We start from the raw sequence: 16,614 nt of genomic DNA on the forward strand, positions 1-16,614 counted from the left end.
GGTCAACTTTGGCTCAAATTCTTTCACTGGAAAAAAAACTAACAGAATTGAAGGTGAGTGCAGGTCAGACGTTGATTGGCTGCTGCAGATTGAGCTGCGCTCTGATTGGCTGCTGCAGATTGAGCTGGGCTCTGATTGGCTGGTGGGTCAGAGAGGCAGGTAGGAGCTCACCTCACCTGCAAGCCAACAAAAAGAGGGCATTGAAGGCACCATGATCAGAGTTGCCAAGTCTGCTTATTATACAAATTATAAATTTATACAATTATACAAAACAAATGGACGATAAAAATGGACGCAAAAAAAGACATGAAACGTTCAATTTCAAGTTTATAACAAGAAAAATGTAAAGTTACAAGCTGAAAATGGATGCAAAAATGACATGAAATGTGAACATTTTAAGTTTATGATGAAAAATGTAAAGTTTCAAGCTAAAAAGGATGCAAAAATGACGTGAAATGTTCAATTTCAAGTTTATAACAAGAACATTTTTAAATTACAAGCTAAAAATGGACGCAAAAATGCAATCTGATGCATGCAATCCAACATAAATTCATACATATATATGAAGTGATCAAGTGTCTCATATGGTGGTAGGTAGGTAAGGTCGCTTGTTTTGGTTGTTTTGGGGGGGTTGGTTCTTTAGGGCTTGTTTCTATAGACCTGGTTGCTTGTTTCTCTCTCGAGATCTGGCAACACTGACCATGATGACACAGAGAACACAGGCAACTACTTAAGTTTAACCTTTAAGATGAACTTTGCTTTTAGATATCATTTTATTCTAGAAAATAAGGTCTTTACAAAAACAAGTGGGTTAAAAGTAGTCATGGTCGCCTCATAGTTGGCCTCAGACTGACACACACATCCACAGGTTTTCCTTCAAGTCGACAGCCACTGATTTCACCTTTTCCCCCTCTAAATGTTCATAATGAGTGTGAGTGTCAGTGTGTTTCAGGTAATCTCAGAGCAGACAGAAGGCAGGGAGGAGCCCAGTCATTAGCTGACACAATGCCATTGTCCCCTTAATGAAGCCTTTGTATAAGAAGGTCCTAGTTTTTGGGATTAACCTGCCAGAGCAAACAATGTGTGTGTGTGTGTGTGTGTCATACAATGCCGGAGCACTGCTGAGGTGGGGCGCAACAATTGTGACCACTGACCCTAAATATTCCCTTTTTTGTTGTTTTAATTATTGTTGTTGATAGATTGATGATTTTATTAATCCCAATGGAAAATTATAATGTTACAGCAGTTTAGTCACACATAAATCACAAAACAAACAACATGAAGCATAACATGAGACACGTTAAATTGTAGATAGTAGGTAGCAATGAAATAATGAAAACATTGTTAAAAACCCCACTAAAATCTGAATTAGAAACTGAATCTAAACCAAAAACATTTTATCTGTTGTGTCAAAAACATAAACTGTTTGAAGACAAAAATTAAGATTTTTATTTTCATAATTAACTGTATTTATCATAATATAAATAAACAATTGTCTTAAAAGAACGTGGCGTCCTAAACGACCGCCCATATGGCCGATGCCTTAAGCCAGCCCTGGGTATGGATATTAATGGTTATGGATGTGTTCAAGTTTGTTGATCTTGATTTTCACCACACCAACACACACACATACATCTATTGAAATACTAGATAAACCATTAAATACAGAGGCATTTCAGTGGTGGAAAGTAACTAAGTACCTTTACAGAAGTACTGTACTTAAAGGTCCAGACCGCTAGATACCTCTAAATCCTACACACTGCTCCTTTAAGTACATATTTGAGATGCTTGTACTTTACTTGAGTATTTATTTTTTAGCTACTTTTCTACTCCACTACATTTCAGCCGCAAATAGTGTACTTTTTTTATTCAAATATATTTGTTTCACAGCTGTAATTACTAGCTGCTTTACAGTAATATTTTTAAGATTTTGCTGTACTTTTACCTAAGTTTCAGTAGTAGGACTGGGTGTTACAATCCCTGAAGTTCAGCACTACAATCACCTGAGTGGGGTTGTTCTTGGAGGAGACCACTGGATGATGCTGCCACTGAGACACATCTTCAGTTGTGTACCTCGGCGTCATTGGGTGATTCGGCCTTTTATCACAAGACACTCTCAGTCTATAGGCAGGCCCACCGCAGGCTGATCAGACCTGGGTGTGTGTCTCATGGTTAGCCTCTTGGTGGTCTCAATGTGGAGGGTCTCAGAGAGAGTTTGAATGCAAGACTATTACTTGTAATGGAGTGTTTTTACATGGTAGTTATTGGTACTTTTAAAGTCACTGTTCTATTCCACCACATTTCAGAGGCGAAACAATGTACTTTTCATTCCACTACATCTAGAGCTGTAAAAGATCTCAGAGCTTCTTCCAGCGCTGCTACAGCGTTACATACAAATAATGCAGAAAAATAAACTCAGATGAATTCCCCCTCATTTGAATTTTCAAAAAAGGTTGAGATGCAATTTCCAAACTGGTTTGATGTCCCATGAAGATGTTTGCATGATAACATGTGGGCTTTTTGCTTATGAATGCCTTCAGGCACTCTCATATGGAAATCTAAAAATTACGTTTCAGATTCAGTTAAACCGTCAGTGGTGTTTTGTATGTGTGTGTGTGTGTGTGTGTGTGTGTGTGTGTGGGAGAAATGCAAGCATGTGTTTGCGTGCGCTGCGGATGATCACTACTATCCTCCCTTGTCTAATTTGTTTTACAGAGCACCTGGGCCTTTGCTGAGCTCTCTCTGTGTGTTTAAATGGTGCTGCTAGATAAATACAGGTGGGGTCCTTTTCTTCCAACAACACACAGACACAGAGATGAACAACAGAATGACAGCAGAGTAAGAGAGACCAAACTTTATTATTTATTACATTTAATTGACATTTAATAGCTGATGTATTCCACACATATTTCTATCCAACTTTATTACCACCTTTTCCCATGAACATGGATGGATTACTGAATGCGCCTACTGAGCACAGGCCCCTTGAGCGCCCAGAGAGCCTCTGTTTGAAATTACTGCTTACATTTCTTGTTGGAAAGTCAATCAAACAACGATACAGGTGGGAAACCACGACGAATACACAAAAAACAAGTACAAAGAGTACCAAAACTACAACAAAGAGACACAAAACGACTACAGAGAGACCAAAAAACTACCACAGAGACACAAAACAGCTGCTTAGAGACAAAAAAACAACCACAAAGAGACACAAAACAACTATAAAACCCCATGCAAAACTACCACAAAGAGACAAAAAAGAGCCGCTAAGAGACACAAAACGACTATTAAAAGACTAAGAACTTCCATAGAGACAAAAAACTACCACAAAGAGACACAAATCAACTACTAAAAGACAAGAGACCACCACAAAGAGACACAGACAGTACGACGTAAAACTATCGGAAAGATGCAAAACTACCACTATGCGACCCCAAACAACTATTATAAGAAAAAAAACGTCCACAGAGACACAAAACAGCTACTTAAAGACAAAAAACTACCACATAGATACACAAAACAACTACAAAATCCCATGCAAAATTACCACAAAACAGCCACTAAGAGACAAAAAAACTACCACAAAGTAAAACTACTGTAAAGATGCAAAACTACCACTAAGAGACACAAAACAACTGCAAAACTGTGAGGGGGAGGTTTTGATTGACTTAATCAAAGTAATGGTTACGTGTAGGCTTTTCTCATATTTGTAACGTTGCCCTACATGACTTCTCCCAGCAGGAATGTCGGCCATGTGGAGGAATGACAGCTGGGGTAGTGCGGAGGCTGCCCTACAAGCTGCCACAAGCAGCCATAAGCAAGACAGGAGAGTCAGGGGCCAAGAGACACAGAATACCTTCCTCTGTGTGTGGGTGTGTGAGTGTGTGTGTCCCACTGTGAGAGAGGTGAAAGGTGTATCCTACATACCTGGAGTTTTTTCGCAGGGAGAAGCAGCTTGTCTGTACTTGGCCAGGATTAGGTGTCAGAGTCTACCTGTTTGAGTACAGAAACTCACAGCTGAGACAGAGACGGAGCGTTGTTGTGGGGGAGACGTGTCGACAGTAGTGAGGACAGGAGGGAGAGGAGGATGAGTTAGAGATGACGGGAGATGTAGAATAGCAGATTAAGGCTTATTTAAACAGGTAAACAACAAGTAAATATCTCTTTAAATGAGTTGTTTCCACCCTGGGATTCAGGACACAAAGTTATGGTTAATTTTTCCTATTTTCTTTCCAATTTTTGTTCTTGTAAAATACTATGTTCACTTCTTAAGGGCTTTAAAAATCCTTCAAAAATCTGAAAAGAAAAACATCCGTTTTCACAATTCAAGAGGGGCCATGAATAAATATTTTTTATTTTAAGATTTTATGATATCCTACAAAACATTCTGCATTTTGCGTAACAGTATCATACAGCTGACATGAGTATATTTAGTACCTCCAACACTTCCTTACAGATTTTGTTGAGCAGATTCCTTTACTTCCTTTACACATTATACTCATTATCAACCTTGCATTGTCTAAATCCCATGACATTTGTGTTAAAACTGACATTTGATCCAATGCTGTTGACTCCATTCACTAACAGCCACAGTTGCCCCAGCGCTGCTGCTGCTGCTGCTGGTAGTGAGGTTAGTGAGTGCTGTCACCACCTTCACAATCAGCCTCTGTCTGACCGGCTTATGTCTGCACCGACCCCAGACCTCGCCTCTCCTTCAGTTGCACTCTGTGTGTAGATGTGTGTAAGTGTGTGTGTCGAGGTAAGAAATTAACTTTTTCCCCCCTGAAGGCATAGTTTGCCCTCTTGATGTGATTTCTCGGGGCATCTCAGGGTCAGTTTTAATAAACCAATGAACAAAATGCAAAAAAAAGAAAAAAATTGTACTATTAAGTTTGGTTTTAACTTTCTCCCCCTCAAGAGATAGATTGATGCGACATTGGTGGTTTCATTTTTAATGTGATTTAATTTTTCTTTGCCAAAATACACTGTAAAAACACTGTGATTAAAAAACCCTGTGTGTGCCATTTATGTCAATCAAGTCACGTAGTACGAGGCCTCTGAAGATGGCAGTGAAAGTTAACAGTATGTGGATGTGTTGTGCCCAAAACTGCATGTGATTATCATAAAGTGGGCATGTCTGTAAAGGGGAGACTCGTGGGTACCCATAGAACCCATTTTCATTCACATATCTTGAGGTCAGAGGTCAACGGACCCCTTTAAAAATGGCCATGACAGTTTTTCCTCGCCAAAATCGGAGCATTATTTAGCCTCCTTCCCGACATTCTAGCATGACATGTTTGGTACCAATGGATTCTTTAGGTTTTCTAGTTTCATATGATATCTGTACCTTCTACTGCCTTATTTCTACTCTCGCTCTAAAACTGAACCTGCTACAGCCTCTGAAATACAGTAAAGATGGTCGGGATCGCGGGTCTCAGAGGGTTGCAACTCAACCAGACAAATAAAAACTAAGATTTGATTATTTTCTTTACAGATTGATTGATGTTATGTTAACAATATGCAAAAAAAGTGCTCAGTTTGTACCATTATGTTTGGTTTTAACTTTCTCACCCTCAGAGATAGATTGATGATTGTTGATAGTTTCCTTTTTAGTTTTTCCAAAATACACTGTAAATACACTGCTGTTAAACAAACCCCGTGTGTGCCATATTATGTCAATCAAGTCACGTAGTACGAGTCCTCTGAAGGCGGCAGTGAAAGTTACCAGCATGTGGTTGTGTTGTGACTGTGTCACGGCTTGTGTACGGCCCGACTGGTCTGGCAGCATTGTGGCATGTCATGGTGGTGCAGCAGCAGCAGCAGCAGCAGTGGACTGTGGCAAAACCTGTTGGTTCGGAAAAAAAAAAGGAAAGCACGAAGGGGGGAGCAGGGAGAGGAAGTGGCCGATGGGGAAGATGAAATCCAACTTCCTCTTCCCTCAACAGCCTCCAGAGAAACAAGGAGGTCACACTGACAGCCACTGTTTCTCCCTCTCTGTGTGACGGCTTGTTGCCAGACAAGTTTCTCTACCCAGAAATGCATTTTAAAAAAAAAACAAAAACCTTTCCTGACCCTGGCTTAACCTCTTGAAAACTAGCTGACCCTGGATCATGCAGTGAGAAACGTAAACCAGAAACTGCAAGAGATCATTCACAACAAAAGGAAAACAACTTGGCTGAGCCGAAAGTGAACCTGAAAGCCCTTGTGGCGGGAGGAAAGGACCCAAAAGGGAAAAAAAAAAAATAAATCTCAGGCTGTCTGCGGCAAACCCCTGCTTATTCATACGCACAATGGACAGCCAGATAATATTCTCCTCCACTATTGAATAGCTGACACCTGGAAGATTTGTTTTCACGCAGGCCCTAAGGCTGTGGGCTGGACAGCCTCACCCCAAACCTATAAGCAAGTCCCTGCACAGCCACCTCCAGGGTGGGGGGAACTTGAGCAATGTGTGGCTTTTGTCATTTTTTTCCTCTCCCTTCTTTCTTTTTACTTTTTTGCCTCCTTCTGAAAGCATAATCACATCCTTCTCTCTTGAGAGATATCCCCCTTTCACAAAAGACTGAAAGGATTGTCTCTCTTTTCTTATGATGATGGGGGGAAAGCAGGAAGATGGTGAGGGGGGTGCACAATGGCAGGCTGGAGACTTTTCTCACAACGATAAAATTTCTCTCAAGAAAGTCGTGACACCTAACTGTCGGGAAGATTTCCAACAGGAATGAGACACACACACACACACTGATTTGACTGACTTATTCTTTCTAATAAAGACAAATCCATTAATGCAACTCACAGCTATAGACAAATAAAAACTATGATTCTGTTATTGGGATAGCATGTGAGTCTTCTATGTGATAACTGGAGTTGCGGCTAATTTACATGTTAGCTGCATTCAGTCAAATACAGAGCGGAGGTGAACGGCTCCACTGTTCCCGGATAGAAAAGATGAATATCTGATGCAGTCCCATGAACCACATCGTGGTCTGTACAAGTTGTGCAGCTGCAGTATTTGTATAACTGTGATTAAAAATAGATGTTAATAAAAAGCTGTCAAACAGTCAAGACAGATTTTTTTTTTCTGGGCTAGCAGTGCATACTTTGAATTGTTTGAGATTGTCGTAATGATAATTCAGCTCTTTTAACATTACAACCACACATGTTGCACATGTTGTAGTGGCACAGCAACTGATTTCTCCCACACAACACATCAGTATACAGTCTACATAACATGTATGTAGTCTTCTGTACCTGCCCCCTAGTGTTGCTCTTGGGGAACATCACTTTTTATTATTTATCTCTCAAAATTGATGTGTGATGCAAAGAGGTAAGGTCCTGTGCAAAGTATATACACGATAGATTGGAGGTGTTTAGTTTAGTAGTAAAACCAACAATAACATAGAGTGAGGTGCAAAAGGTTCAACAAATAGCAAATAATCTGTGCTTTCCAATGAAGAGAAATAAAACACTGAACAAATGATACAGATTTGTAAAACAGGTAGACAACTATTTTCTACTTATAAACAAAAAAATGATCAAATATAAAGAAATGTGTTATTATTGCACACAATCTAAAATGGTCTTTTATAACACTGTTCTAATCCCATAAATGTGTGAATACTGACCAGGCATATAATTAGATGGGAAATGGGTCTTCCTTCTTTTGATTCCAAACAAATAATGAAACATTACCAGGCCTGTGTTTGCAGATTTTAAGCAGATTATCATGCAATAATAAGGAAAAAAATATTGTGAATAAAGCAGTGGATAAAGCCATAACTTCCAGCTTTGGATCATCATGAAGCATTTAATTAAAAACATCTTTGTATTATTATTAATGAATATGTCTATAAGCTCAACTACTTCAAAATTGGTTTATAAACGATTGTAATTACATAACTGTAAATTGCATATATGAAAACAACCTCGAAAAAAGGGAGAAAAAAAATTATAAAAAAAGAAAAATTCAAAACATCTTATATTATAAGAAAACCTGATTTACTTTCTTCTCCTAATTCCAGTTTATGTGGATGTGTAGTAACCAAACTCTGCCACATGAGGGCGACACTGCCAACGTCATATATCTACGTCATCAGCCAGCCCTACCAGTGCGTTCATGGAATGCTCTAATAATCGTAAAATGCGATTATCCCGAGGTACTTCCGTGGTTAATTCCATTCCATTCAATTCAATTCAGTTTGCTTTATTGATCATGACTGTCAGGTGAACAATATTACAAAAGTGTCAATTCAATAATAAATAAAAAATAAAAAAAAGTACAAAATAAAAACAAAAACATATATATACATATATACATATATACAATTCATTAAGCAAATTACAATATATAGATATTTAAAATGGAAGAAAACAATAAAGAAGTAATTAATGTTTTTTGTGTCAATAAAACAAACAAACAAATAAAATAACAATTAATAATATATTGCAATATCAAAGGATAAATGTAAAAAACAACAACAAAAAACAAGAAAACAAAAAAAAAACAACAACCATGAAGTAGAGGAGTAAATAAAAGGCAGAGTGTGAGTTACATCTATTATGCGTTGTTGTGGTTGTGACATATTCCCTAGAGTTGACAAAAAGCAGCGTGTCTGAAAATAAAAAAACAGCAATAATATTGATCGGTTAATTGTGTTATCCATCATTCCTAAAATCCCAGTTTGGTATACTGCTCCTAACACGTCATTTTCATTAACCTTTTTTAGCTGGTTAACACGGATAAATCCAACTACTTGCTCCTCTCACGAGAGAAAATATTGTGTTTGGTATTAACATGAAGGACACTAAGAGTGACTTGATATTGAACAATCCGATACTGCTGGCAAATTTTTTCATTCATGCATCGAAATGGTGGAAAATTAAACCCCTATTTTCTGTTTTTGAAAGGGACCTTGTGGACAATCATCTCACTGCTTTAAGACTAATGAATGGACAACATGCAAAGTCTCTCCTTAGAGCTTATGAAGAACTGAACATATATGATGACGACCCCTTAGAGCAGGGGTCAGCCACATGCAGTTCTTTAACCCCTCTCCACTGGCTCCCTGTGGATTTTTAAAAATGGAAATGAATATCTGTTTTTTGTTTACATTTTAATTTTAATTTATCATTGTTGTAGGTCTATGGTACGAGGGTACGACAGAGTATTGGGGCCACATTGAGGAAAAATAAATAAATATGGGTTTTCGAGAATAAAGTCATAATATTACGAGAATAAAGTCATAAGTTTAAGAGAAAAAAGTCGTAGTATTATGATAATAAAGTCATAATATTATAAAGTAGTAGTTTTACATGTTATTTTCTTTTTTCTTTTAAAGTTATGACTTTATACTTGTAATATTACGACTTTTTTTTCTCGTAAAGTTATGACTTTATTCTCGTAGTATTGACTTTTTTTCTCTTAAAGTTATGACTTTATTCTCGTAGTATTGACTTTTTTTCTCTTAAAGTTATGACTTTATTCTCGTAAAGTCACAACTTTTTTACTTGTAAAGTTATAACTTTTTTCTCTTAGTTATGTCTTAATTCTCGTAAAGTTAAGACTTTTTTTCTCGTAAAGTTATGACTTAATTCTCGTAAAGTTACAACTTTTTTTCTCGTAAAGTTATGACTTTATTCTGTAAATCTCAGATGTTTTTTACCTCAATGTCGCCCTAATACTCCGTCGTACATTTGCACGTTGGCCCTCACTGCATTAGACTTATATACTATATACATAGACTATAAACTGTGTTACTTTCATCACAATGCTCAAATGTTTTGCAGCTCCAGACAGATTATTATTATTTTTATTGCCTAAAATGGCTCTTTTTATAATAAAGGTTGCTGACACCTGCCTTAGAGCGACTATGGAAGAGTGCAGTCTTATTATTATTTATTTATTTTTGCATTTATCTTTTGTTCCTTTAATTATTTTCTACCCCCTCTTTTATTTTTGTTATTATTTTATTATTATTTTTTATAATTTAAGTTATCTTTCCTATCCAATTGTGCCTTGTATGTTAGAAGTACTGAGTTTAGATTACAATGCCTTAATGTTTGTAAATTAATTTTCTTCAATAAAAAAAAAAATGTAAGAAGTATTGAGTTTAGATTACAATGCCTTAATGTTTGTAAATGAATTTTCTTCAGTAAAAAAAAAAAAAAAAAAAAAAACACTGATAAAAGTTTTGTGTGTCGTAACTTCCGGTGACGTAGTGCTGACTCTTCCCGAGTGTCCCTGAACGCACCAGTAGCCTTCAGCTGTCTGCTAACTGAGCAGCTGTCACTCTGAGAGTGTTTGCGCCCAACAAACCACACAAACTGTTACCTTTAACAGGTAAGAACTGCTCTCCCTTTACACTTTGTATAAGCTATAACATGTGGCTGATACTTTTGACTGGTTAACGTCTCCTACAGGCCGAGAGGTAGTCAGTTTGAGGTTAGCCGTCTAGCTAAGATGCTAGCTACATGTAGCTAGCATGTTAGGCTAACCCACGTTACAGCTGCAGAAACACACTGGTGTTACTGGAGCCAGATGTGCTGTGGTAACTTTGTCTCTAGGGAACATTTCATTATTGTTGACTTTTTGTACAAAAGCCTTATGTTCAACATTTTATTTTGGCCTATGTTTTTATTCTGTATTGTGTTTTATCTTGATTTTTGCATGTAAAGCACTTTGTAACTATGTTTGGAAAGGTGCTATACAAATAAAGTTTATTATTAATATTATTATTATAGAAAGGACTTTGTCTGAGTAGTAAACATAGAGGTGGAGTGGATATTAAATGGTTAGCTAAACGTTTGCTAATTCTTGTCTGTATTCCCACATTGTTCCTAATGTTACATCTGAACATTCATATCACTGAAATGACTAATTACACTATATATTCTTCAAGCTCTAAGCACCAGTAAATCTAGTTTTTTAAATCAGCTAACTTGGCTAGCACATGGTGTTGACATATGTTAACATACTGAGTGTTTAGCAGACTTGCCAGATTTTTCACAAGTTAATCAACACTAGGTACCATTGAATGCATTGCTGTGCATACTATTTATAAGATAAGATAAAGATAAGATGAACTTTTATTAAGGGAAATCAGGTGTCAAAGCAGCAACATCAGCAAACAGAGTGAAACACAGGAGAGGTAAAGGTATACAAAAATTATAAAAACAATAATAGAGATATAAAAGATACAGAGTGAATGGGTGAACATAGTGTATACAGTCCGTCAATAAATAAATATAATATGTACATATACCTTGCTAGAAAGCAAGGCTGGATTACCAACAAGGCAAAGTGGACAACCACCCCAAGTCCCTAGACCTCCAGGGGCCTTGCATTTCCCAGGGTTACCCTCTCAACCAGAGTATGGTAATTTTGGATTATGCACCATTAAAGTTTATAAACTGTTATGGGATTTAGAGTGAGTGCTGCTATAGTACCTAATATCAGGTCCTTGTGTCAACATCTTGGGACCCATATCTAATTTTTACCCTGGGGCCCTTTTAAAGGGTTAATAAAGTATCCTTGCATTCTTTGTGGACATCTATGGACCGAAACCGACGCCCTGACCGTATGCATTTACCTTCATCCACCTAAACTTTTCCATAAGGAAGGATTTTGCGGAGCTTGTGCTGGACCGGAAGAACTAGTTTTATCCCACCACACAGTAATCATCCATATATAAATGGCTGTGAGAGCAAGACAGAACTTGTTGCCCTCACCAATACCAGTGTTACGCCCCACCCTTGGGCAGCCCTATTGGGGCGAACAACACTCCAACATTGCCCCAAACCAACCACAAAAGACACCTTTCAAACTCTCAAAATCCATAGGATTTATTAACAAAGACATATAAAAAAAAGACAATACAAAGTCATAAACTGAGAAGCAGCAGGAGCAGCAGTCCCCACACCAGAAACCTCTCCCTTCTGCTGCTGGCACATGAGCTTTTAAGCACTAAAATGCTATTTGCAAGTATATCTGTATCACAACCTGCCAAACCTTGGCCTGCTCCAAGAAACATATGTTATTAAAACCTGCAACCAGGTTTATACAACATAATTATCCAGATAACTCTGTAAACTTGCTTCCTGGTGTCGAACCCTGTATAGTCACTAAGCTAAGCAGTTCTATTGTTGTTTGGTTTCCCCCGTCCTGAATGACTTTCATGAAATCCATTACCTAAGATTTTACACCCCTGCCTGTGTTTCAGCTGAAGCACCTGCATTTCATTTCAGGTTAAACGGAAACTTTATCTTGTTTACTTTGGCTGATCGTGACTGATTTACAGTTGTTGCTTGCTTTTACAGTATTTATAGCCACTAAACTTTTAGCTGCCTATATGAAAGGTGTGGCATTGGCCCTGCAAAAGACTGATGGGAAATAATGTAGGGCTGTCCCGAATACCTTTTTTTGTGCTTCGAAGCTTCGGTGACTAATATTCAAAGGTATTTAAAGCTTTGCAGCGCGTTCAAGCAGGCAGAGATGTCTATCTGTCTGTCTGTCTGTCTGACTCCATTTCCACCGTTTCAGTGCCTGGAACAGTGCTGCTGCTGCACTATTGTACAAACAACTTAAAGACAAATCCAACTTTTGATAGTCTCTGCCACCCATACCGTTGCTATCACAATGGTATCACTATGGTACTGTATTATGCAAGCCTTCTCTGTGGGCACTGGGCACTAAAAGAGCTATTACTGGCTTTTAATAACTGACTTGTTTATGGTAGATGTAGTATGTTTTAACACTGATGTGTATAAGTAAACGTTAAGTCCTTTCTCCTTGCTTCCTCCCCTTTCAGGCTTTGCCAGAATGGCACGCGGGCATCAGAAGCTTCAGTCTCAGCAGAAAAACGCCAAGAAACAGGCGGAGATGAAGAAGGCCAAGGGTCACGATCAAAAGACGGCAGCCAAGGCAGCGCTAGTGTTCAGCTGCTCTGTGTGCAAGGTGAGTGTGTCTCAACTCTAACGACCCAAAAGTCAAAACCTGATTCAAAATGGGACTTTTATTTTCCATTTAACTTTCTGCTGGCATCTGATCCCCTTTGTAGATTTGTATAACATCTTTTGATCACCAAGAGGCCATATTTTCCAAAGAGAAGGACTCTGCCATTTCCCTTAGTTATAACATATTATTACAAGGCGTTGTTGAGTACTCGATTCTGATTGGTCAATCACAGCGTTCTATGGGCGCAGTTCTGATGTCGGACTCTGGCGGACCGTTTTTGTGTCAAACTATTGATTTTTTTAAGTAAGTATCTGTGTAATAAGCGGGATAATGTACAGCTCGCAAATCACTGTTGTGAAATAAACCCCTTCAGGACGATGAGAGACCACTCTGCAATATCGCCCTGTCGGGGTTCCTTTCACAACAATAACCGTCTCTCTGTACATTATCCCTTACATTTCTTTTGGATGCATTGTCCCTTTCTGCAGTCCCAGATGCCAGACCCAAAAACCTTCAAGCAACACTTCGAGAGCAAGCACCCAAAATCCCCTCTGCCTGCCGAGTTAGAGGGAGTGGAGGCATAAACTGTCACCCTGGAACCGGATTCCTTCAAGGCCCTGCACCATCTCTGCACTTGTCTCAGTCTGACAGCAATGGATGATTTGATGTTATTAACATGAAGCGGTTATCTTCATTTAGGCTTTCACAGGCCAGGTTGCCTTTAACACGATGCTTCCTCCCATCCAGTCCTCTTTTTCGCTCATGTTTAAATACACGCGGGACTAAACTTAAATGCCGGTTTTAATTTCAGGGCCACTGAAGACCTATACGATCCAGGAACAATCCAAGTGATTTCTCGTTTCATCCACACCGTTTTTCAGAACAGATGCCTCACTGCCCTGATGTGTTGTGCACATAGGAGTATTTCTTGCTGCTAGCGCTTGTACCTCTCTATCTGAATGGATTGAATTGACTGATTAAACCTTCATAGCAAATATGACACATGAGGTAAACACATACAGTGTCCTCAAACAAAGCACGGATTCGGCTTGGGTGGGAGAATTCAGATATTTAAATTTGCTGCTATCAAAGCAATGACAAACGTGACCTCGTCTATTTTATTTGTGCTTTGAGTATTGAATCAAAAGGAGGCTGTGACATTTTTTTTTCTCATATCAGTTGTTGAATATGGAACTCCTCCTCAGCGCTGTCTGCTGGTATACTGCAATCTTTCATCTACCTAATCCTAATTTCATGTCACAAAAATGTGAAATTTCGCTAGCCATTTCCAAGCTGCTACATGAATTGTAAGTTAATAAAATTTTACGGGAGTGTGTCGGAGACATGTGTACGCTTGGAAAATGAATGAATGCTCCAATGATGTATTATAGCATTTTATTAAATTTTACTTTGTGGTATATCTGCGTTTCTCTAGAAAGTGTTTCTTTTCATAAAATGGCATATTTTCTGCCTTCTGGGTGTTGTAGGATGCACCCTTGTTTGTTTTTCTACTTTGGTGGACTAAAATTCACTTTTTGCTTTCACTGTTTGGTTGGCCTTTTTCAATATTTACAGTCCAAATTGATGGCATTTTAGCTGGTGCACTGCTCACAGCGTAAATGTTTTGTTTTCCACATTATGTAAATGTGAAATCTTTATAAGACACCAGCTGTCACTTGTAAATGTGCAATAATTAATGAATAATGATTCATATTTGTGTACACAGTATTGCATTTAGTCAATCTGGAGCCTTAATATTATGGACAGACAACAAGGGTTATACATGGAAAAACAAGATTTTGACGCAAACAATAAGAACACCAGTGCCAAATCTGAAACGGATATTCAAATTGTAATGAAACAAATATATCAGTGATGTGATGTAGAACTTGATAGCAACCGTCATAAAAGCCTTGCGTCAGCCAAACTGCTGACAACAGGAAATGACTCAAACTGCAGCACCATGTGTGTCTAATTAACAAAAATCCTGTCTGAACCCATTAGTCACTCGACCGACTGAAAATGACGTCTTTGACTCTGTTTCGTCCCAAAAAGCATTAATTTCCTGAAGTCCCTTTTCTCCAGCTGTGACAGATGCATCAGTTCACATCCGACGCAGTGACAGAAAAGATGTGTTGTCTTGCCATACAGACAAAGAAATAACCACAGCACTGCATTTACTGATGTTACAAACTGGCCTTGTATTCAGTGTCTCTAAAAAAAAGGCCACAAAATGATTCTTTGTCATAACAGAAATTACTCCTTTTATTAGTAGTATTCAGACAAATAGAAAAATAAAGCCAGTGCCATGCTGCTTTTTTTAAATGGTTTGAGCTGCTAGACTAAATGAGTCATAACCCACATTATTCCTCTGTCTCCCCCCCACACAATCAACCTCCCCATCTGTAAACTTGTGAATTCAAAAAAACAACACATGTTCATTGATACAAACAGACATCTACTAGAACTCCTTTGTGTGTTATGGCCCTTCTGTTTTGGATTCAAGCACAGACATACTGACGGGAAAAAGAGGAGCACTTGCACAAAATGAATTAGTTGGATTAATTAGGTGAAGGAATTAATTAGATTCCCACCGGCTATGGATCATCTATTTCCAGGCACAGTCCATCTCAGATTGAAGAGATGAAAACAACCGCAAATCAGAGACTGATCTCACTGTACTAGTGATAAATAAACACTTTGGTTTTTGGGCTTTATGTGACATTAATTTAGACCAAATTATGAACAATATGCATCTTTCTGGTAATTCTCAAAAGAGGTTGAGCTTCCATTAGGAGCACATTTCAGGGAGCATCACCTTTCATTCAGGTATATGTTGCGTCTCAGCTATAGGCTATGCTGTAATAAACGTGTCAGATAATAGGTTCGAAATGTTTATTTTTATTGCTATGTTTTTCTTTTGTAAGACAGGTCAAGGAACAGGATTTATGTGTGATACCAGAGGGACTAATTATTGGCTATTTGTAAGATTAGTGCACTATATTAACAGGGATGGTGGGTAGACTACTGAGGGGGGCGAGCCAATTTACTCAAAACTGAGCAGATACAAAGTAGATTCACTGTAAGGCCTATTTAAGTAGCTGAGTATCATCTCTTTGTCTGGGTATGATTCAAAGAAAGTTTAAGATTTGTAAGTTCAGGGTTTGAAAAATGGTGTCACCTGTCAGAAGGCTCGTGACGGCACAGCCTGAACCACTCTAATGACAGATGCTTAGTCTAATGATAGATCAATTTAACATTAGTTCAGTAATGCTCATTTATTACCATTAATCAAATGTTATCTCACTATGGTTAATTTACTCTCCATGTGAGAAGCTGTGTCTATTTCTGTCCCTGTTCTTAGACACATCGATATCTACTACCAAATAAACAGTCAAATTTGAACTCCTTCTCATCATACCTAAGATGGAATTTATCAACTATATCTCCCATGTGTCTTTGCGTACCTTGTTTGACAAGGCTCATGGAATATGTATTTTTTTTCACATTCATACACTAAAACCAACTTGGATTTCAGAAGTAGAGAATAAAGAGTGACATTGAACCAAATGAAGAAATAGTATGTTATAAAGGCATTGTTTACTTAATTTAGCATAATAATTAGAATAGCATTAGGTTGCTTGGCTTCGTCCGAAATTGTATAC

General features: G+C 38.1%; 1 protein-coding gene across 1 annotated transcript; it reads left to right on the forward strand.

Annotated features, from left to right (window-relative positions):
• The first annotated feature begins 10,182 nt into the window (after positions 1 to 10,182).
• Positions 10,183 to 14,493, forward strand: znf706 (zinc finger protein 706). Its single transcript, XM_037795530.1, has 3 exons — positions 10,183 to 10,336; positions 12,804 to 12,949; positions 13,438 to 14,493. The coding sequence occupies exons 2-3, from the start codon at positions 12,815 to 12,817 to the stop codon at positions 13,531 to 13,533; spliced, it is 231 nt and encodes a 76-aa protein (XP_037651458.1). The 5' UTR covers positions 10,183 to 10,336; positions 12,804 to 12,814; the 3' UTR covers positions 13,534 to 14,493.
• The last annotated feature ends 2,121 nt before the right edge of the window (positions 14,494 to 16,614 follow it).

Source organism: Sebastes umbrosus, chromosome 15, assembly GCF_015220745.1.
Source record: "Sebastes umbrosus isolate fSebUmb1 chromosome 15, fSebUmb1.pri, whole genome shotgun sequence".
Classification (NCBI taxonomy): Eukaryota; Metazoa; Chordata; class Actinopteri; order Perciformes; family Sebastidae; genus Sebastes; species Sebastes umbrosus.